The sequence below is a fragment of the Scyliorhinus canicula genome, chromosome 10 (assembly GCF_902713615.1).
Source record: "Scyliorhinus canicula chromosome 10, sScyCan1.1, whole genome shotgun sequence".
Classification (NCBI taxonomy): Eukaryota; Metazoa; Chordata; class Chondrichthyes; order Carcharhiniformes; family Scyliorhinidae; genus Scyliorhinus; species Scyliorhinus canicula.
The window spans coordinates 58,809,141-58,832,907 of NC_052155.1; the positions used below are offsets into that span (position 1 = coordinate 58,809,141).

General features: G+C 47.9%; 1 protein-coding gene across 1 annotated transcript in view; it reads left to right on the forward strand.

The window, feature by feature from the left end:
- The window catches only part of cdh17 (cadherin 17, LI cadherin (liver-intestine)), a 147,574-nt gene that overhangs the window by 52,027 nt on the left and 71,780 nt on the right, over positions 1–23,767 (forward strand). The window contains exons 5-7 of the mRNA XM_038809032.1: positions 5,811–5,949; positions 8,919–9,077; positions 10,443–10,633. Coding sequence (XP_038664960.1) covers positions 5,811–5,949; positions 8,919–9,077; positions 10,443–10,633 — 489 coding nt within the window. The remainder of the gene's footprint in view (positions 1–5,810; positions 5,950–8,918; positions 9,078–10,442; positions 10,634–23,767) is intronic.

The following is a 23,767-nucleotide window of genomic DNA, read 5'->3' on the forward strand; positions in this document are numbered from 1 at the left end:
CAGATACATCTTTGAAGAATTCCAGTAGATTTGTCACGCATTATTTCTGTTTTGTAAATCCAAGCTGACTGTCTGATCCCTCCCCATTTCTCCAACTGCACTCCTATGGACTTTAGCATTTTCCCCACTACTGACATCAAGCTTACTGGTCTATAATTCCCTGTTTTCTCTCTACCTCCTTTTTCAAATTAGCTACCCTCCATTCCATAAGAATTGTTCAAGGCTATGAGCCAAGTGCAAATGGGATTAGGTAGGTAGGTGAGGTGTTTTTTGTGTCGGTGCAGACTCGATGGGTTGAAGGGCCTCTTCTGCACAGTATTTTCTGTGGTTCTGTTCCCGAGTCTGTAGATTCTTAGAAGATGAACACCAATGCACCCACTATTTCTAGGTCCACTTCCTTAAGTACTCTGGGATGTAGATTATCTGGCCCTGGGGATTTATCCGTCTTCAATCCCATCAATTTCCCCAACACCATTTCCCTACTAATACTGATTTCCTTCAGTTCCTCCTTCTCACCAAACACTGTGGGCGCGATTCTCCCAAACAGGGAGAAATCGTAAGGCTGGCGTCAAAAACGGGCAGGTTTGACGCCAGCCTCCCCCCCCCCCCCCCCTCCCCCGACCGGGAACCGATTCTGGTCCCCGGTCGGGGCTAGCATGCCGTGGCCGTGAACTCCGGCATCGCGGGCTTAACGAATTTCGTTAAGCCCGCTTGCCAGAGTTTGCGACGGCTGACGCGTCACATGACGTCAGCCGCGCATGCGCGGATGACGTCATCGCGCATTTGCGCGAAACCCGTGCATGCGCGGGCCGGGATGCCCCTCAGCCGCCCCGCGAATGGATACAGCGGGGCGGTGGAAGGACAAAGAGTGCGTGGGAATCCGACCCGCTGCCTGCGATTGGTGGGCACCGATCGCGGGCCCATGGCACCCTTGGCACGGCCGTGGTACTGCCATGCCAATTGGTGCCATGGTTGCCAAGATCCGAACTTTACGGCCGTTTTTACGAACGGTCAGACCAGGTGTGTTTGACGTTCCTAAAAACGGTCGTAAAGGGCTTGGACTTCGGCCCATCGGCCAGCTGAGAATCGCTGCTTGCCGTAAAAAAACGGCGGCAGCGATTCGTGTCGGGAGTCGGGCGTGGGGGGGGGGGGGGAGAATAGCGGGAGGGTGCCAGACTAGCGTGGCCGTAAAAATTTACGACCCCCGCTATTCTCCGCACCGTCGTGAGTGCGGAGATTTGCGCCCTGTGTTCCCCAACATTTCAGGTGCATTATTTGTGTCCTCCTTTGTGAAGACAGAACCAGAGTATGTATTTAGTGGGTCAGTCATTTCTTTGTTCCCCATTATATATTCCCCAGTTTCTGACTGTAAAGGACCTACATTTGTCTTCACCAATCTTTTTCTCGACACATACCTATAAACGCTTTCACAGTCAGTTTTTAATGTTCCCTGCAAGTTTACTCTTGAACACTATTTTCTCTTTAATCGATCTCTTTGACAGCCTTTGCTGAATTCTAAACTGTCCCCAATCCTCAAATCTGCTGTTTCTTCTGGCCAAATTTTATGTCTTTCCTTGGATCTAATACTATCTCTAATTCCCCTTGTGAACCATGGTTTGGCCACCATTCCCATTTTATTTTTGTGCCGATAGGAATGAACAACTGTTGCAGTTCACCAAAGAGCTTTTTGAATATTTGCCATTGCTTAAGTAATATTCCCCAATCCATTAGTGCCAACTCGTGCCGCAAACCATCGTAGTTTCCTTTATTTAGATTTAGCACCTTCGTCTCAGAATCAACACCGGCACTCTGCATCGTTTTAAAAATAAATTTAGAGTACCCAATTCATTAAATTTTTTCCAATTAAGCGGCAATTTAGTGTGGCCGATCAACGGAAGCATTATGGAGAGCACAATCGCTTCACAGCTCCAGGGTCCCAGGTTCGATTCTGGCTTGGGTCACTGTCTGTGCGGAGTCTGCACATCCTCCCCGTGTCTGCATGGGTTTCCTCTGGGTGCTCCGGTTTCCTCCCACAGTCCAAAGATGTGCAGGTTAGGTGGATTGGCCATGATAAATTGCCCTTAGTGTCCAAAATTGCCCTTAGTGTTGGGTGGGGTTATGGGGTTACTGGGTTATGGGGATAGGGTGGAGTTGTTGTCCTTGGGTAGGGTGCTCTTTCCAAGAGCCGGTGCAGACTCGATGGGCTGAATGGCCTCCTTCAGCACTGTAAATTCTATGAAACTATGAAACCTACCCTGCACATCTTTATGTTGTAGGGGCGAAACCCACGCATACATGGGGAGAAAGTGCAAATTCCACACGGACAGTGACCCAGAGCCAGATTTGAATCTGAGACCTCGGCACCGTGAGGCAGGAGTGCTAACAACTAGGCCACCATGCTGCCCCGGCACTCTCCACCTGGATGAACCATTCCATCATATTTTAATCGCTCATCCTCAAGGGGTCTCGCACAACTGGATTGCCAATTATTCCTTTCTCATTACACAATGCCTAGTATAGCATGGCCTGTTCGCCAGTTGGTTCCTCAACATATTGGTCCAAAAGACCATCCCGTACGCACTCCAGGAATTCCTCCTCTACAGTATGGTTACTAATTTGATTTGCCCAATCTATATGCTGGTTAGTCACCCATAATTACAGATGTTGCTTTAGCATGTGTCTCTAATTGCTCATTTTAATGCCATCCGCAACATCATTACTCTACGCACCCCCCCCCCCCCCCCCCCCCAATGTTTTTTCCCCTTTAGGTTTCTCAGCTCTACCCATAAAGGTTCCACATTATCAGAGCTAATATCCTTCCTGACTATTGTGTTCATTTCCTCTTTAAACACCACTGTTTACAGCATTACCTTTTCCTTTTTGTTTGTTCTTTCTAAATACTGAATACCCCTGGATATTCAATTCCAGCTTGTTCATGGTGCAGCCACATCTCTGTAATCCTGACTATCATATGCATTTACATCTATTTGTGCGATTAATTCATCCACTTTATTGCAAATGTTCTGTGCATTAAGGCACAAAGTCTTCAGGTTTGTGTTTTTAACGTTATTTTTTACTGTGGCCCTGTTTGACTGGCACTTGATTTCTCTAGCTATCATTTTTCTTATTCCCCTTTCTGTATATTGTTCATGTCCTTATTTCCCCCTTCTTTGACTCCTTGCATAGGTTCCCATCTCCCGCCATTGTGGTTTAAACACTCCCCAACCACTCTAGCACATATCCCCCCTGGACATCTGTACACCTTTCAGACATTTAGGACACCTTTACACATCTGTAAATATTTTGCGAATAAATTATGAATTGAAGTGCAGTAAATGCCATTATGTATAGATTAATCATGCAGGTGCAGAAAGCAGTTAAGAAGACAAATAGTACCCTACTTTTCATTGCAAGATGACTTGAGTACATGACCTGTACAGGGCCTTGGTGAGACCACATCTGGGGCGGAATTCTCTGTCCCGCTGCACCCGATTTCTGGTGTGGCGTGCCCTGGGATTCTCCGTCTCGCAGGCCGGCCAATGGGGTTGCCCATTGTGGCCAACCCCACCCAGTCAGGAAATCCCTGGGCTGCCGGCTCAATCCCGACAGCGGAGAATCCAGCCCCTGGTCTCTGAACTCTTTCTGCACCTGCAAGATTACTCTCTACATAATGGCATTTACTGCACTCCAAATCATAATTTATTGGGCAAAATATTTGCAGGTGTGTAATTAGGTGCTCTGGACCACATCTGGAGTATTGTGGGCAGTTTTACTCTCTTTCCCTAAGAAAAGATACACTTGCTATAGAGTGAGTGCAGAAAAGGTTCACCAGATTGATTCTTGGGATGGCTGGATTGCTGTAAGAGGAGAGAGTCAGTTGAGGACTGAGGTGAGGAGAAATTTATTTACTCAAGAGTGTGGTGAACCTATAGAATACTTTACCACAGAAGGCGGTGGAATTCTTTACCACGGAAGGCCACGTCCCTAAGTATATTTTAAAAAGAAATACATATATTTTTGGATGCTAAAGATGTCACATTGAATGGCGGAACAGGCTCAATGGGCCGAACAGCCCACTCCTGCACCTATTTTCCATGTTTTTATATAAGTTTCTGGAGAAACTATTTTGCACACTATTCACATAATTGCATTTAAGAAATTTAAGGAGAAGGGGGTTGGAATTTTAACCTGAAAAACAGCAGGGTTTGGGTCTGAATGGTTATCCTGATCCAAACCCACGTCCAATCTTCCCATTTCCAACTGTAACTAATGCCAGAGGGTGAGCAGGCAGACAACTCGCTCCAAGGAAGGTGACTGGAACCTTTTATGTGATAATGGGGCTGCAAACCACATGGACTGGGATATTCCGGTCCTGCTGTGCTGTGCTCCCCTGTGGTGGGCCATTGAAATCACTGTGGACTTTAGTGGAACCAGAATATCCCACAGTGCACCTTGTTAGCTAGTACACATCGCTGCCATTGTATATGAGTGGTGGACGGAATGAATGTTTGAGATGGTGGAAGTGTTCTAATCATGTGACTGTTGTGTCCTGAATGGTGTTGCATGCCTTGTGTGTTATTGGAGTTGCATTCATCCATTCCATCCATTCATCCATGGGCAGCAGGGTAGCATGGTGGTTAGCATAAATGCTTCACAGCTCCAGGGTCCCAGGTTCGATTCCCGGCTGGGTCACTGTCTGTGTGGAGTCTGCACGTCCTCCCCCTGTGTGCGTGGGTTTCCTCCGGGTGCTCCGGTTTCCTCCCATAGTCCAAAGATGTGCGGGTTAGGTGGATTGGCCATGCTAAATTGCCCGTAGTGTCCTAATAAAAAGTAAGGTTAAGGGGGGGGTTGTTGGGTTACGGGTACAGGGTGGATACGTAGGTTTGAGTAGGGTGATCATGGCTCGGCACAACATTGAGGGCCGAAGGGCCTGTTCTGTGCTGTACTGTTCTATGTTCTATTCATCCAGACAAATAGGGAGTATTCCACTACATTCCTGCCCTGTGCCTTGTGGAGAGATACTGGGGAGGCAAGGGGTGAGTTCCTCTGAACAGCCTCTGACCTGTAGCCACATTATTTGTATGGTTGGTCCTGTACATTATCTGGTCAATGGTAAAGGGGGATTCCACAATGCTATTGCCATCGAACCACAAGGGGCGATGATTAGATTCAGTCTTGTTGGAGGTGATAGTTGTTTGGCACTTGTGTGACATGAATGTCACTAGTCACTTATCATCCCAAGTCTGAACATTGCCAAGGTCTTAATGCCCATGGACATGGATTGCTTCAGTATCTGAAGAATTGTGAATGGTACTGAACATTGTGTAATCATCACCAAACACCTCCACTTCTGCTCATGTAGTGGGGGGAAGGTCATTGATTAAGGTAGTTGGGCCAAGGACACAACTCTGAGACACTCCTGCAGTGCTGTCCCAGTGCTGAGGTGATTAGTTTTAAACAACCGCAGCCGTCTTCCTTTAGGCTGGGTGTGTATATATATATTTATATATATATATATATATATATATATATATATATAGTTAAAACTTTAAGAGAGATCTGGAAGCAGAACAACATGTTCTGATACGTATAATTTTAAAAGTAGTAGACAAAGTTGATAAAACTGTAAACAATGTGGTCCTAGATATTCCAAATATAGAGCAGGGGAATAGAACTAATTGGAAGGCTTTCCAAGCCACAATGCTGGTGTGTGACAGATTTGAATGGCCTTCCTTTAAGCTTTTATCGATTGGTAAGTAGAAGGATTTAACTTTGTAAATCTTTGTTGTCTTTGATTTATTTGTTTTTAGATAGAAGGCGTAAATGAAATTGGAGACACAATTGAAGGACCTGAAAGTGTGAATATTGTAGTTGTTGATATAAATGATAATCCACCTACATTCGAAAAAGCAGAATATATGGTAGTCGTGCGCCAGAATTCCAGGCCTGGTATGTAACATGTTGATAACTTAAAGTACAACCATAAATTCTGAAAACGCCGCTCCGCTGTTGAGAGAGATGGGGCAGCGAATCCCAAATCCAGTTCTGAATGATGAGGTAAGGTCATTGTTATCCGTCAGAAAGGTCAGTTTGTGAAGAGCCCTAAAGAGAGACAAATCATACTCAATATCATAACTCTACTCAAATGGGCAGCGAGGAAATGCATCCCTTCTGGGATGGATCAACTTTTGCCGGAGGATGCACTGGGTCTTTCGTGAGACTTCTGTGCAACTCACAGGAGTTGCGAAAGTTGCACTGAAACATAATGGTGGGTATTATAAGAGACTTTAGAACTTTGATAAAAGTTATTTAAGGAGCTAATAAAGATAATGGTGTTTGGGCCATGTTCTTTGATGCTGTGCTTGGGTGGAACCTTCTGGTTCTTGTTCTGGTAGTCGGTGTTAGAACTTCAATATGTGCATAAGTTGCAAATTACTAATTGCTCCAGCACTCAGCTCTTGCTTTCGGGACTGACAAATCAGAGTGACAAATCACGACGTAATTGACATGATTATTACATGTTTTACTTTGTAATGGTTCTGTATGTTCAGCATCTTTCAAATGCTTCAATTCACTTGGTTGCTTGTCTGAAAGTAAAATCTGCAATGAATCTGGTGAGATTTCCTTCAAAATATCCTCAAAGTGTTGCAAAATGAAAGGTGAGCAAAGTGCAGCCAGAGTCTTTTCATGGTCTAGTCTACTAATTTAGAAATAGAATCATGGAATAACTACAGCATGGGAGGAGACCATTCATCCCATCCTGCCTGTGCCAGCTGTCTGTAAGAGCTATTTAGCTATTTGAAGTCCCCTGCCTTTTCTCTGTAGCCCTACAATTAGCTCTTTTGATAAGCCACAATTAAATCTGCTTCCACCATACTCTCCGACAATGCATTCCTGATCTTAACCACTCGCTGTGTAGACAACATTTCCTTATGTCTTCCCCAGTACTTTTGCCGATCACCTTACCTCGGTGTGCACTGTTCGTGGACTTTTCTGCCAACAGAGACATCTTCTTCCTATCTACCCTGTGATCCCTCATGATTTTGAAAACCTCTATTAAATCTCATCTTAAACTTTTCTCTAAAGAGAACAGCCCAGCTTTATCAATTTACCATTGTAACTGAAGTCTCTCATCCCTGAAGCCAGTTTCATAATCTTTTCTATATTCCGTCCAATGCTTTCACATCCTCCCTAAAGTGTGGTGTCCAAAATTGGACACACTGCTCCAGTATTTTACAAATATTCACAATAACCTCCCTGCTTTTGTATTTCTATGCCTCTGTTTTATAAATTTCAGGTCCTGTAGGCCTTAATGATAATTTTCTCAAGCTTCCCAGCCACCTTTAACAATTTATGCATATGTAGCCCTATGTCCTTCTGCTCTGGCAATCCCTTTAGAATTGTGTCCTTTACTTTATATTGCCTGTCCTTGGCTTTCCAACTAAAATATCTCACTTCACACTTCTTTGCGTTAAACGTCCTCTGCCATGTTTGCGGCTAATCCACCAGATTAACACTACCCTTTTCATAGTTCACATGTGATATTGTCAATAGTTTTCCTTCCTCAGATCCTCCTTCCCTCAAAAAAACAATCAATTTTTGACACGTCTGCAACTGAAAACTACTGCAAAATTTTCTAACCTCTTCTTGTCCTTGAGCATGTTATGTTTTTCCAAATCCATAGCTAGTTTTATGTGAGTAAGGACCAGTCGCAACCTCAGTGTTGTGTTTGACCCTAAGTTGCTGACAGCAGATCCAGATCATAATCAAGATTGTCTACTTCCTCCCCTTGAATACCCGATGATTCTAACTTTCCCTCAGCTCATCTGTTGCTGAAATCTTCATCATACCTTTTTTTATCTCTAGATTTGAATATTCCAATCCACACCTGGTTGGCCTCTTATCTTCCACCCTTTATAAACTTGTGCTCATAATAACCTTTTCTGCACATATCTTAACTTGCTCCGAATCTCATTCACCCATCATCCCATTACTCGCTGACCTTCACGGTCTCCCTGTCTGACACCTCAATTTTAAGAACCTTTTCCCTGTTTCCAATTCTCTACATTGTTTCTCTCTTCCCTATCTGTGTAGCCTCATCAGCCCCAAATCTTCCAAGGTTCCTGCACCCCTTCAATTCTGCCTCTCATGCATCCCTAATTTTAATCACTCCCCTTTGGTGTCTGTGTTTTCAGCTGCCTAGGTCCTAAGTCGTGGAATTCCCTTCTAACTCTTTCTACTCTTTTCAGATATTCTTAAAAACTATCCCTTCTATCAAACATTTGGGCATGTTTCCTGATTTCTCCTTCAATGCCTTGTTGTCAAAAATGCTTTTACCCTTGTTGAGCATGTTGGGAAATTTTTATGACAATACGTGTGCTATAAGTTGTTATTGTACTAGATAGTTGCTTGATAAAGAAGGGAGTGAGCACATTGGGATTAGACTTCACAAATGTGTCCTGTCTTGGGGAGCCACCTCCATTGGCCATGCACGCCAACAACATCCATTGGCCATGCACGCCAACAACATCCATTGGCCATGCACGCCAACAACATCCATTGGCCATGTTCGCCAACAACATCCATTGGCCATGTTCGCCAACAACATCCATTGGCCATGTACGCCAACAACATCCATTGGCCATGTACGCCAACAACATCCATTGGCCATGTACGCCAACAACATCCATTGGCCATGCACGCCAACAACATTCATTGGCCATGCACATCAACAAATTGCAAGCCTGGTGCCCATCATATTCTATTCAGACTCTCACATGATGAATGGCCACTTGGGACGAGGGATTGATCCGGTCACCAGCATCTGTGAAGCTGTTCAAAGTGGAGTTTTCAACGGGGTCAGGGAAGTAACATTTACATGTTTAGAAAGTAAAAAATATTTTTTTTTCTATTTACAGGAAAGCCTTTCATACATGTAAATGCCATCGATTTGGATGACCCTAACACTCCTAATGGTAAAATTATGTACAGCATCGCACAACAGATACCAATCAGTCACAATGCTGTGTACTTCCAGATTGATAATGAAACTGGGGCAATCTCCACCACTGAAACTGGTATGTTGACCGGAAGGTGAAGCATTTCTTCAACTAACATGGCAATTTAAACCATAGGACACTTCTCTAGATCATCAATTTTGTGAATCCATTTTTACACTTAAATGTAGGCACTTACAAAAGATATCACAATGTATTTACTGTGCCATCTCATTTAAAATGTGAATGTTATTAAAGTACCATATTAGTGAAATAAAGTCATGTCATGACATGGTGTAAAGTACAATTAATGAAAACTGTGTTAATTATTGCCTGAACCACTGTAACTAGAAGTTCCTCTGGTTGATCTACTGTAGATCACAGGTAGTGAAATTCGTAAGGGTAGAAATGAATCTTGGGCAATAGTGCAAAATGGGTGGTATCCCATTCATTGCCTGTCATGCACCCTTCCAGATATTCAGTAGTGCCACCCATGACTCAGTTGCCTCTGAGTCAGAAGGTTGTGGGTTTGAGTCTGATTCCAGAGACTTGAGGATAAAAATCTAGGCTGACATCCCTGTGAGTATTGAGGGAGTGCTGCCTTGTTGGAGATTGCATATTAAACTGAGGCCTGCCTTCTCAATTGGACATACAAGATCCCATGGCATTATTTCAAAGAAACACAGAGCATTTGTCCCCTGTTGTTCTGGTCAGTATTTATCCTTTAATCAACATCCCTAAATACAGATCAATCTGTCGTTCCATTCTGTTCTTGGACACTTGCTATTCGTACATTGGCTGCTGCAGTTCCCATTGACTTCAGTGATTGCATTTCAAAAAAGTACTCAATTGGCTGTAAAATTCTTTGGGACTTACTGAGGTTACAGAAGGACCTAATTTTTTTCAATATAACTAAGTATCAGTCAGATGAATAACGGATGGCTGTAATCTGCACACATAGAGGGTGGAATCCTACCACAATTTGGCAAAGTTTCAGGCTCATGAAACCATTAAACCATGCCGTCCAATCCTGGATTTCCATCCCTAACTGTACTTACACCACATGGATTGCAGCGTTTTAAGTAGGCGACTCAGTACTACCTTCCCAAAAGCAATTAATGATGAGCAGCAAGTGCTGACCTAGCAAGCGAAGCCCACACCCATTGAAAGAATACAAAAATGTCAATTGTAGATTTGGTAACTGCACGTTTAAGGCCTTCATTAAATAAACCTTTGTAAGGGCAAAGAATGATACACTGTTTAGATATTGAGTGTGTTTGTTTGCAAAAGCACAATACATTATTGTTCCACTGGCACATTAAATGTTGGAGAAAAGATCCATTCACATCCTTATATTCCATTGAAAGAACAGTTTATTGCCAACCAGTCTTCCATAAAGGTGACGTGAAGTGTAATGTTTTATTAAAAATTTTTTTTTTGTTGCAGGGTATCAGTCACTTGATCCTCAAAATGAAAATGCCTACAAGCTAATAGTTAATGCAAAAGATTTGGCTGCCTTGTCTCTGGGCTCAAACACAAAAGTAATGATTACTGTAAAGGAGAATCTGTGGAAGTCACCTGGTGAAATAGAAATTATTGAGAATTCTACAGACCCTCATCCCAAGATAATCACACAGGTAAGACTTTCAAGAGCTGAGCATAACATCGAATTTGTTTGTATTTATCTCTAGGTCCAGCTGAAATGTACATTTTCCATAAATGGGTGGGACCTCTATCATGGGTCTCTACCCATTTTGCAGAATGTTGGGCGGGATTCTCCAATCCCGCAGCAGAGTGTCCACACCGTCGTAATAGCCATCGCTTTTTACGATGGCGTGAACGGGCCAATCCCACGTCTAATTCTGGCCTCTACAGGGGGCCAGCACGGCGCTGGAAGCGGTTCACGCCACTCCAGCTGCAGATCCCGGCATGAACTGTGCGCCACAGGATCCACGCATGCGCAGTTGCGCTGGCGCCAACAAGGACATGCGCAGTCACGCCGGCGCCCACACGCGCATGCACAGAGGCCTCCTTCAACGTGCCGGCCCCGACGCAACATGGCGCAGGGCACAGGGGCCGGCACGTAGGAAAGGACGCCCCCAACCACAGAGGCTTTCCCACCGATCGGCGGGCCTCGATCGTGGGCCAAACCCCATCGGAGGCCCCCCGCCGGGGTAGGAGTCTCCTCCCCTACCCCCCCATAGGCTGCCCCTGACCCTGCCCACAGAGTTTCCGCCAGCTGCGACCATATTTGTATTCCCTCTGCCAGGCAGAATCCCACTGAATCTACATTGCACCTTCTCTCGAGCCTCAATACTCTAGTATGGAGTTCAGTACTGCACACAGGATGAATCTTATGATTTAATATAGAATTACCTCTTGGTTTATATATTCTATACTGTAGTGATCCCTGAATGTGCATGTACATAAGGAGTTAATGTGTAATCAGTAGCACCAGATGATCACGAGAGGGCTGTACCAACAGGGGTATAAAATAAACCACATTGGGTCTCTCTCTCTGTCTTTTGGATGGACTGTGACCAGGACAGGATTAGCTCAGATGGTTATTTTAGTCAAGCATAGTTACTGTAGTTAGATCTTGTTAACCTTATCACTAGTATTAATGTTAAAGTAAAGAACTCACGCAATTATTGTTATAGTTACTCAATAAACCTTTTGTTACTAATGGACGAGTTTGAGTCGTCTTCATCGAGATTCAGAAGACCTCATCAGTAACCAAGGTTTGAGTAACACATATTAAACTCCGCAGTATGTCAAAACACACAGAGAAGTGTAATCAAAGATAATACAGGAGCGTAATAAAAGATACTTTTTGAAATTAGTTTAAGGGATTGTTTTAAATTAATTGAAAAGTAAAGTCAGATAAGGCAATAAATGGGCAGCTGTTTTGATTCCATCAGTTTCCAGATGGGCGGTTTAGATTTTTAAACATTCTTTCGTGGGATATGGGCATTGCTGGCTAGGCCAGCATTTGTTGCCCATTCCCAAACGCCCTGAAGAAGATGGTGGTGAGCTGCCTTCTTGAACCGCTGCAGTCCAGGTGGTGTAGATACACCCACAGTGCTGTTCGGAAGGGAGCTCCAGGATTTTGACCCAGTGACGGTGAAGGAATGGCAAAATATTTCCAAGTCAGGATGGCGAGTGACTTGGAGGGGAACTTCCAGGTGCTGGAGTTCCCATGTATCTCCCATGTATAGATGGTAGTCGTTGTGAGTTTGGAAAGTGCTGCCGAAAGAGCCTTGGTGAGTTCCTGCAGTCCATCTTGTCGATGGTACACACTGCTGCTACGGTGATCTAGTGTTGAGGGAGTGAATATTTGCAGATGGTGTGCCAATCAAGTAGCTGCTTTGATCTGGATGATGTTAAGCTTCTTGAGTGTTGTTGGAGCTGCACTCACCCAAGTAAGGGGCAAGTATTCCATCACACTCCTGACTTGTACTTTGTAGGTGGCGGGCAGGCTTTAGAAAGTCAGAGGTGAGTTATTCGCCACAGGATTCAGAGCTTCTGATCTGCTCTTGTAGCCATAGTATTTACATGGGTAGTCCAGTTCAGTTTCTTGTCAATGGTAACCCCCTAGCATGTTGAGAGTGGGGGATCAGCGATGGTAATGCCATTGAATGTCATGGGGAGATTAGATTCTCTCTTGTTGGAGATGATCATTGCTTGGCACTTGTACAGCACAATAGTAACTTGCTTCTTGTCAGCCCAAGCTTGGGTACTATCGAGGTCTTGTTGGATTTGTACATGGACTGCTTTTAAATTATTAATGCTGTGGAATTCCATTCATGCTTGAAAACTGCATAATCTGTTAAAGGCAATGTCTGGTGAATCTGACCCCATGACCATCAGTATTACACAGCACAACGTCTAATTCTGTTCAGAGCAAGATTACTACCCTTATTGTTTTAATTAAAATTTATCATTGGACACATTCAGAATGTAATTAAGTACCACCTTTTAGATCATTGCCTCATCTTCTAAATATTTGAGTAGAAGGCAGAGCACCGAACAGAGTGGCTGGAGCTGAAAGCCAAGCTCACCACTGCACCCGTCCTTGCATTCTTTGACCCAGACCGAGAGACCAAGATATCCACAGATGCAAGTCAGGATGGCATTGGGGCGGTGTTGCGTCAAAGAGACGACACGTGATCCTGGGTAGTAGCATACGCGTCAAAGGCAATGACACCCACTGAGACCAGATATGCGCAGATTGAGAAGGAGTGTTTAGGTCTTCTCACCGGCATCCTCAAATTTCATGATTAGGTCTGCGGCTTGCCAACATTTACTGTTGAGATGGATCATAGGCCTCTGGTCCACATCATCCAAAAGGACCTGAACGACATGACGCCTCGTTTGCAGAGAATTCTGCTCAAACTCCGGAGCTATGATTTCAATTTGGTGTACACACCTAGCAAGGAATCATCATCGCTGATGCATTGTCCCGCTCCGTCAACTCACCCAGTGACCCACTGGAGATCATCCAGCACATTGAATTGCAGGTACAACTGTGTGCAAGCACTCTCCCGGCAACAGATGAGAAGATCTTTCTCATCCGAGAAGAGACGGCCAAAGACCCCCTGTTGCAGCGAGTCATCCACAACCCCAGCAAGAGCTGGCAGAAAGGGCAATGCCCTCAATTCTACCACATCAAGGGAGACCTGACGCTGATCAACGGCATCCTGCTCAAGCTGGACAGGATAATCATCCCGCTAAGTCTCCAGAGCATGGTGCTGCGGCAGATTCATGAGGGACACCTGGCATAGAAAAATGCAAACGCAGCCATACACCTACCCAACCTTGATCACTTCCCGGTGCTGCAGAAGATGCAGCAGCTTCGCGACAGCCAGAAGCAAGGCGATGATGCAAATGCCACCAATCTGAACATGCTATCCCCAGCAGACACGGTCAGGATCAAGATACCGGATGGTGGGTCGTCTGCTCCAGCTGTCGTTGTTCGACAGGCCTCGCCCAGATCCTATGTCATACGTATGGTTGATGGCTCCATTGTGCGATGGAATCGAAGGGCACTGCGAAAGGTTGCTTGCCCACAACCACTTTCCCTCCATTTCCACATGTCAAATTGCCACCTCCAGCCACCTCGAACCACAAGGTCACCAGCCGTGCCTCCCATTTGCCTGTCAAAACACCGTCATCCCCTCTACCACCTCTCCGGCGGTCGATGAGGATCAGACGCAAGCCTCAGAGACTGGAATTATGAATTTGTAGCACCGCAGCCTGTTGCGTAGCAGGAAGAGCGCCAGCCTCTGAGCCACGATTCAGGGTTCGAATCCCGCCCCCGGACCCGTGAGGTGATTTCAAAATGTAAAACTAGATTATTTGGGTAGCTGCTGAGTTTTACAGCAACTGAAGGAGAGACCCTTTGGCCCATCGCTTCTGTGCCGGCACTATCTATCATAATCCCATTTTGGGCAGCACGGTAGCACAAGTGATTAGCACTGTGGCTTCACAGCGCCAGGGTACCAGGTTCGATTCCCCGCTGGGTCACTATCTGTGCGAAGTCTGCACGTTCTCCCCGTGTCTGCGTGGGTTTCCTCCGTGTGCTCCGGTTTCCTCCCACAGTCCAAAGACGTGCTGGTTATGTGAATTGGACATGATAAGGGCATGATAAGGCCAAAAAATGTTAGGAGAGGTTATTGGGTTATGGGGATCGGGTGGAAATGAGGGTTTAAGTGGGTTGGTGCAGACTCGATGAGCCGAATGGCCTCCTTCTGCACTGTATATTCCATGTTCTATGAGCATTTGCTTTGTTTGTTCTGTTCTGTATTCCTCAGTCAGTCACATTGGACAGACGCATTCACATTGATGGAACCATCAATTCACCAGACACGTGTTTCCGATGTGAATCTAGGCTTTAATCGACTTACTTCAGAGCCAGCCTGTTACCTGTCGATGAACTCGTAGTGACCCAGGCTGACTCTGGACACGGGTACTTATACAGCTGCACTAGGGGGAGGAGTCGTGGGCGGAACCAAGGGTAGAGCCCAGTACAAGTTCCTAGGTGCTCCCAGCGCTACTCCCCTTAGTGGTAGGACAGCGCTACTGCGCTTACAACAACAGTGTGAATTAACATGTATATTACATTCACCACATTCACCCCCTTCAAAAAAATCAAGTCCGGCGGGGGTGGTGGTCTAGTCTATAAAGTCAGTCTGTCCGGCGGTCGAATTGTCCGCTGAGATCTGCGGAGCACCAGGGTTGCAGCCTCTTGCGGTGGCTGGATGGGTGTGGTGTGCTGGGGTACGATGGGGGACTCCAGGGAGGGTTGTATCCGAGCTTCATACTCTCCTGGTTCGACTGGGGGCGCTGGGGGCTGGCCGGCGCGGGGGCGCGGAACGGGTGGAGAGAGCTCGTGGGCTCGGCAGCGCAAGGGGGCGGCAGCATGGGGTGTAGGGTGAGAGATCCTTCTGTGGGGGTAGGGGGGGCGCTGGATACGGCGGGTGACAGATCCCGGAGGGATACAGTGTCCTGACGGCCGTCAGGGAACTCGACAAATGCGTACTGGGGTTTGGAGTGGAGCAGGCGCACCTTCTCAACAAGGGGGTCGGTTTTGTGCCCCCTGACGTGTTTCCTCAGGAGTATGGGGCCTGGCGTCCTCAGCCATGCCGGAAGTGAGACCCCCGTGGTAGTGCCTCTGGAAAAATGAAGAGCCTCTCGTGAGGGGTCTGGTTGGTCGCCGTGCACAAAAGGGACCTAATAGCGTGGAACGCGTTTGGGAGGACTTCCTGCCACTGGGAGACTTGGCGCTTTCTAGACCGGAGGGTCAGTAGGACGGTCTTCCAGACCGTCGCGTTCTCCCTTTCCACCTGCCCGTTCCCTTTGGGGTTGTAGCTGGTAGTCCTGCTCGAGGCAATGTCCTTTTCGAGCAGGTACTGACGCAGCTCGTCACTCATGAAGGACGAACCCCGGTCGCTGTGTACGTAGCTGGGGAAACCAAACAGGGTGAAGATGCTATGCAGGGCCCTAATAACTGTGTGGGAGGTTATGTCGGGGCACGGGATAGCGAATGGAACACGGGAGAACTCGTCGACAACGTTTAAAAGTAAACGTTCTTGTTAGTTGAGGGGAGTGGCCCTTTGAAATCAATCGCGAGGCGTTCAAAGGGCCTAGAAGCCTTGACCAGGTGGGCCCTGTCTGGTCTATAGAAGTGCAGTTTGCACTCCGCACAGATCGGGCAGTCCCTGGTTTTTAGAATTTAGAACAGTACAGCACAGAACAGGCCCTTCGGCCCTCGATGTTGTGCCGAGCAATGATCACCCTACTCAAACTCGCGCATCCACCCTATACCCGTAACCCAACAACTCCCCCTTAACCTTACTTTTTTTAGGACACTACGGGCAATTTAGCAATCCCCCCATTAACCTTACACTACGGGCAATTTAGCATGGCCAATCCACCTAACCCGCACATCTTTGGACTGTGGGAGGAAACCGGAGCACCCGGAGGAAACCCACGCACACACGGGGAGGACGTGCAGACTCCACACAGACAGTGACCCAGCCGGGAATCGAACCTGGGACCCTGGAGCTGTGAAGCATTGATGCTAACCACCATGCTACCGTGAGGCCCCTATGGTGACCGCTTTTACCTCCTCGTTGGAGAAAGGCAGGTTTCGGGCCCTAATGTAGTGGGCTAGCTGGGTGACCCCTGGGTGACAGAGGTCATTGTGGATGCTTTTTAATCGGTCGATCTGCGCGCTGGCGCATGTCCCGCGGGATAGGCCCCCGGAGGCTCGTTGAGCTTCCCGGGTCGATATTTGATATCGTAATTGTAGGTGGAGAGTTCGATCGACCACCTCAGAATGTTATCGTTTTTTATTTTGCCCCTTTGCGAGTTGTCGAACATGAAGGCAACCAATCTTGTCGGTGATGAGGGTGAACCTCCAGCCTGCGAGGTAGTGCCTCCAGTGACGGATAGCCTCCACAATGGCTTGTGCTTCTTTCTCGACTGAAGAGTGTCGGAGTTCTGAAGCAGAGAGGGTACGGGAGAAAAATGCAACTGGTCTCCCTGCCTGATTTAACGTGGCTGCAAGAGTTACCTCTGAGGCGTCGCTCTCTACCTGAAATGGGGTGGATTCATCCACCGCCCGCATAGCCGCTTTGGCGATGTCCTCCTTGATGCCGTCGAAGGCCTGGCGTGCCTCGGCTGACAGGGGAAATCGTGTGGTCCTAAAGAGTGGGCGGGCTTTGTCCGCATATTGAGGGACCAACTGGGCGTAGTAGGAAAAAAATCCCAAGCACCGTTTGAGGGCCTTGGGACAATGAGGGGGAGGGAGTTTTAAGAGGGGGCGCATACGGTCCGGGTCGGGGCCCAGGACTCCGTTTTCCACGACATAGCCGAGGATGGCTGGTCTGGATGTGCGGAAAACGCATTTCTCCTTGTTGTACGTGAGATTCAGTTTCTGTGCCGTCTGGAGAAAACGGTGGAGGTTGGCGCCGTGGTCCTGCTGGTCATAGCCGCAGATGGTGGCATTGTCCAAGTACGGAAATATGGCCCGCAGCCCGTACTGGTCCACCATTCGGTCCATTGCTTGTTGGAACACCGAGACCCCATTGGTGACGCCGAAAGGGACCCGGAGGAAATGGAAGAGGCGGCCATCGGCCTCGAATGCCATGTAGTGGCGGTCCTCCGGGCGGATTGGGAGCTGGTGGTATGCAGACTTCAGATCCACCGTGGAAAAGAGCCGGTACTGGGCGATCTGGTTTACCATGTCTGCAATCCTGGGGAGGGGATACGCGTCGAGGAGCGTAAATCTATTTATAGTCTGACTGTAGTCGACCACCATACGGAATTATTCCCCGGTCTTAACGATCACCACCTGAGCTCTCCAGGGACTATTGCTGGCCTCTATAAACCCCTCACTGAGTAGCCTTCGGACTTCTGCTCTGACAAATACCCTATCCTGCAGGCTATACCGCCTGCTACGAGTGGCTACGGGTTTACAGTCCTTAGTGAGATTGGCAAAGAGAGGAGGGGGGTGGGAATTTGAAGCGTAGCGAGGCTGCAGATCGTGAGTGGGGGCAGGGGCCCTCCGAAGCTGAGGGTGAGGCTCTTGAGGTTGCATTGGAAGTCTAGGCCTAATAAGAGTGGCGCGCAGAGTTCGGGCAAAATGTAGAGTTTGAACTTCGAGTAACTAGCGCCTCGGATTGTGAGTGTCGCGGCGGTGCGCCCCTGGATCTGGACCGAGTGGGAGCCTGAAGCGAATGCGATAGTTTGCTGCGCGGGGAAAACTGGGGAGCGAACAGCGTCTTACCAGGTCTGGATGTATGAAGCTCTCTGTGCTCCCGGAGTCGAAGAGGCATGGCGTTTGTACCCGTTGATGATCTTGGACGCCATCTTCCTCGCCGCCCGCCACGTGCAACTCATGGGGGCCGCCATCTTGGACGCCAACTTCCTCGCCGCCCGCCACGGTGCGATGCACGGGCCCGATCGGCATCTCCGTGCTCGGACAACTCAGCAGAGGAATTCGAACTAAACTATGAACTCAGAGGGCAGTCATCACGGGGCCACTCCAGCGCAGCTGATCGAGTTTCGTAGGTTCTTTGGTCGTGATTGGTCCAGGGTGACCACGCTGAGTTGCATGTAGTCAGCGGCTTGATCAGCTGCGCTGGAGTGGCCCCGTGATGACTTCCCTCTGAGTTCATAGTTTAGTTCGAATTCCTCTGCTGAGTTGTCCGAGCACGGAGATGCCGATCGGGCCCGTGCATCGCACCGTGGCGGGCGGCGAGGAAGTTGGCGTCCAAGATGGCGGCCCCCATGAGTCGCACGTGGCGGGCGGCGAGGAAGATGGCGTCCAAGATGGTGGCCCCCATGAGTCGCACATGGCTGGCCGCATGGTGGAGGTTTTCCAAGATGGCGGTCCCCTTGGATCGCACGTGGCTGGAGGGGGCGGAGTCGGGGCATAGGCCGCAGCGTTTCGGGCCCCGCAGGCCTGCGGGAGTGGGGAGCGATTACTTTGTGCCGCTGGGGAGTTGGAAGCTGGGTCCCTTTTTGCGAGGCACACTCTCGCGTAGTGGCCTTTCCGTCCGCAGCTGCTGCAGGTCGCGTTGCGGGCCGGGCAGTGCTGCCGCGGGTGGTGATTCTGGGCGCAGAAATGGCAGGCTAGAGCAGCATAGTGGCTGGCTGGAGCAGCATAGTGGCTGGCTGGAGCAGCATAGTGGCTGGCTGGAGCAGCATAGTGGCTGGCTGGAGCAGCATAGTGGCTGGCTGGGGCAGCATGGTGGCTGGGCGGCCGCGTGGCACAGGCCTGGGGGAGTCGCTGGTCGGGGGCCCATGATTGGGTCACGGGGTCCCCGGGGAACGTGTTAAGGCTGCGGAAGGAGACCTCCATCGTGGTAGCAGCTTCCACAGTCGTTTCTAAGTCCTGGGCCCCCTTTTCCAGCAGTCGTTGGCGCACATAGTTAGACCTGAGGCCCGCTACAAAAACATTGCGTACAGCAAGTTCCCTGTGTTCAGCCGTGGTAACCGCTTGGTAATTACAGTCATTGGACAAATTGTTAAGTTCTCTTAGGAATTCGGCGAGTGATTCCGTAGGCCGCTGACGGCGAGTCGTAAACACATGGCGAGCGTAAAATTCATTAATGGGCCTTACATACATTTCTTCGAGAACTGCTAGCGCCGCAGTATATGAACTGGGCGAGTTTAGTTGCGTCGAGAGTCTATGGCTCACCCTCGTGTGCAGTAGACTCAGCTTCTCATCCTCTGTAGTTTCGGCTGTGCTCGCTTCGGCCAGGTAGGCCTTGGAGCACCGGATCCAGTGGGAGAAGATTTCTTTAGCCTCTGCATCCTGTGGGTTGAGTTCCAGGCGTCCAGGCTTGAGGGCCGATTCCATAATCGATCTTTACTGTTCTTAAGTCGATTAAATTGATGGAACCATCAATTCACCAGACATGTGTTTCCGATGTGAATCTAGGCTTTAATCGACTTACTCCAGAGCCAGCCTGTTACCTGTCAATGAACTCGTAGTGACCACAGGCTGACACGGGTACTTATACAGCTGCACTAGGGGGAGGAGTCGTGGGCAGAACCAAGGGTGGAGCCCAGTACAAGTTCCTAGGTGCTCCCAGCGCTACTCCCCCTAGTGGTAGGACAGCGCTACTGCGCTTACAACAACAGTGTGAATTAACATATATATTAACATATATTACATTCACCACACACATGTATATACGCCTTTAAAAAAAAGGGAAGATGTCATGATCTGTAAACATGCAACCAATGAACACTCAGAATAGGACACAACCAATGGGCAGTCAGGACACTCAAAGGTGGCATCACCACAAGGGGGCAGTCAGGACACTCAAAGGTGGCATCACCACAAGGGGGCATGACATAAACACTATAAAAGGGATGAGGCACTCACACCCCACCTCTTTCCACAGACAGACATCTAGAGTTAGACAGGGTTGATCAGCAGCATCACACCCCAGCACGTGGCTTAGAGCAAGCTGGTACAGTTAGACTGTGTTATTACAGTTAGATTAGCAGAGAGTCAAACTCATTTGAGAACTGTGTTAATAGTTCAATAAACACAATTAACACATTTCAGAGTCTGGGGCATCCTTGAGTTAAGACTGCATCAAGTAGCAGCCTGTGTAATCCGAAGCAGCATAACACAACATCTGCCACCTCAAAAACCCCCATCCAGATTCCCTGGGACAAACCGGTGATTATGACGCTCCCTCCACTCCCATATGGCTCTGTCACTGCCCCCAGACTCTCAGGGCCGCCACTACCATCGAGCTTATGGAGTACCGGCCCGGCGAGAACGCCAGCGGAGCCGTTACCAAAACCCCCAAACTTGTGCCCTTACATGAGGCCGCCTCCACCCACTCCCACACCGATCCCTCCCCCATTTCCCACTTGCTAATCATGGTTATATTCGCTGCCCAGTAATAGTTCCTGAAGTTCGGCAGTGCCAGCCCTCCCCCTCCCTCAGCTCCTCTCCATCAGCACTTTCTTTACTCGCAGGGTTTTATCCGCCCAGACAAACCCAGATATCACCCTATTCACCCGCTTAACAATGGCCTTTGGTATAATAATAGGGAGGCACTGGAAAAAAAATATAAATCTCGGGAGAACCGTCATTTCTACGGTCTGTACCCTCCCCGCCAGTGACAACGGGAGCATATCCTTTCTCCGAAAGGCCTCCTTCATTTGTTCAACTGACCGAGCCAAATTTAATTTGTGTAACTGCTCCCAACCCCGTGCCACCTGAATTCCCAAATATCGGAAACTCTCTCCCACCACTTTAAACGGTAACACCCCGTCTCCTCTCCTGCCCCCTCGCCTGGATCAGAAAAACCTCCCTCTTACCCATGTTCAATTTATATCCCATGAAATTCCCATAAGATCTGCATAATCTCCCCCATCCCCCCTAACGGGTCAGAAATATATAGGAGTAGGTCATCTGCATATAACAAGACCCTATGTTCCAACCCCTTACAGTCCTTTTACGCTCTCAAGCACCATCGCCAACCCCATCTGTAATTCCTAACGTACGAATTATACAGAACTAGTTAGAACAGGTTTCGAACCGTTGTATTGTGGAAGGTGGCAAACTACAGCTTGTTGCCTGAAGGTGATACTATACTGAAATTAGACAGAACTAGTTAGTACAGGTTTTGAACCGTTGAACTGCTTATTGCCTGAAGGTGATATTATTTTGAAATTAATGAACATCTTTTCATTCAAGGTTGAACTCTGAGTAAGAACAAGCAATAGTTCAGAGTAAGAATACAGTCCTAAATACACCTATATCACAGTAGTGCATTATTGCATTTCCCCATGTAATAATCAAGCCTGTTCACTATTCCCCGGGGGGATAACTTTTCCATCCTTCAGAGTGTGGGTGAGTTCACATTCAGACTGTTGGCAGAAAAAAGCTTAGACATTTCCAAGTCAAGTATTCATATTCTTGGAATTGTTCCCACTAGTGTGGTCAACGAGCAGACATGGCATCATTTACATGCAATCATTAATTTGCAATTAGTAATGACTTTATCTGATTCATCTGGTGTCTGGTTTTCCAAGACCTCCTCTGTAGGCAACCAGCAATCATTTATGCAGGAGCAAAATACTGAGGATGCTGGAAATCTGAAATGGACGTGGAGAATTCTGGAAATACGCAGCAGATCTGGAATCATCTGTGGAGTGAGAAACAGGCTTAAGGTTTGCCAGATTTGTCGCTTGAAGGAAAGTGCTGCATGGTCACAGTCACAGAGAATATCATTTGCGGCTGTGATTAGGATTGTTTCAGTGTTACGAATCTTACTGGAAAGAATCTAAGTTGCGGAAGTGATAGTCACATTTGGAAATAACAGTGTGTTCAAAGTTTTTGGAGGGGGAAGACAAGTTGGCGATGATGATAATTTGCAATGGCAGAAGAATGAAGGGAGGGTTTTTAGTCGATGAGGTGATATTGGGAAATGTGAAAGGGTAGGTCCAGTATCTGAGGAGAGGAAACAATTCACAATGGCGCCTGACATGGGGCCCAGGAAGGAACATTGAGTGGTCAGAAGTCTAAAGGAAATAGGGTTAAGAGAGCAGAAGATGGGTTTCGTAGACTGGACGAGCTCCGAAAGGGTAGGAGAGAAAATAGAGAGATAAATGTGAATGCAGGGTTAGGGCAGGAGTCATGAGCAGGAAAAATAGGTGGCCATTCATAGGCAGGAATTAAAGGAAGAGCAGCAAAAAATCCTTACGCATCTGAAAAGGTTGACTGCCGCTCAATAGATGTTCAAGCCTTCAGCTGTCAAGGCCAGAGGTCTGGAATTCCCAATTTCAGGAAAAGGAGATTTATAAGGAAATTTATGGAGTTATTGCAGAGATAGAACATGGAAATAATGTAAGGCTACAGGATAAGATCTTAAAGGTGGAATTTCAGGATGACCTCTTTGTGCATGTTAGGCTGGAATAGATTAGCTCCATTGAGCGTGAGTTAACAGGACAAAAACAGAGTCCCGCTATGGGCACGTTTAGCCGGGTGCGAGAAACATTGCGTTATTTAATGGCACTTTGCTTTTTTTCTGGCCTCGGCGAGGAACGCCCTGCCATGTCCACACTTACTTAATTTCCTGCACTGACGAGCTCAGCTCCCCAAGCAGGAAGATGACTCACGGATCGAGGAGCCGTTTTTAAATGCCGCCCAAACCTTTTGACTCCTCCCTCAGCCACCCCACTGCAGCCTCTGAAATCCACCCCCCCCCCCCCCCACTGCACCCAACCTACCTCTTAGGAGGTCCTTGAGCCCCCCTCTCAACTCACCTTTTCAGGGCAAGGCTCCCTAAGCCTGATCCCTGGCACAAGCAACCTGCCAGGTTGGCAGTGCCAAGGTGCCTGGGTGCCAGAGGGAGTTCCAGGGTACCACCCATCCCAGAGCCCGACAACCCAGGGGTCTCTAATGGCCTGAGCGATTTCCCCCCCCCCCCCCCCCCCCCCGCCCAACATTTGTGCGGACCAGTGCTAAACGGCCCCCTGGCGAGGTCTCCCAAGCGTGGCCGTTGGTTCCTGGGCCCCGGTAGAATATAGCTCATTTAAATATGTTAATCTGATCATGATGTCTTGCAAGATTTATTTAAATCTCGCGAGGCGTTTCAAACGTTGTGAATCATGTGAGAGGCCTCTCGTGAGATTCAATGGCCTTGTGTCGGAAACAGTGTTAAGTGAGCAGAAGATGGGTTTCATAGATTGGATGAGCTCCGAGAAGACAGGAGGGAAAATAGAGAGAAAGA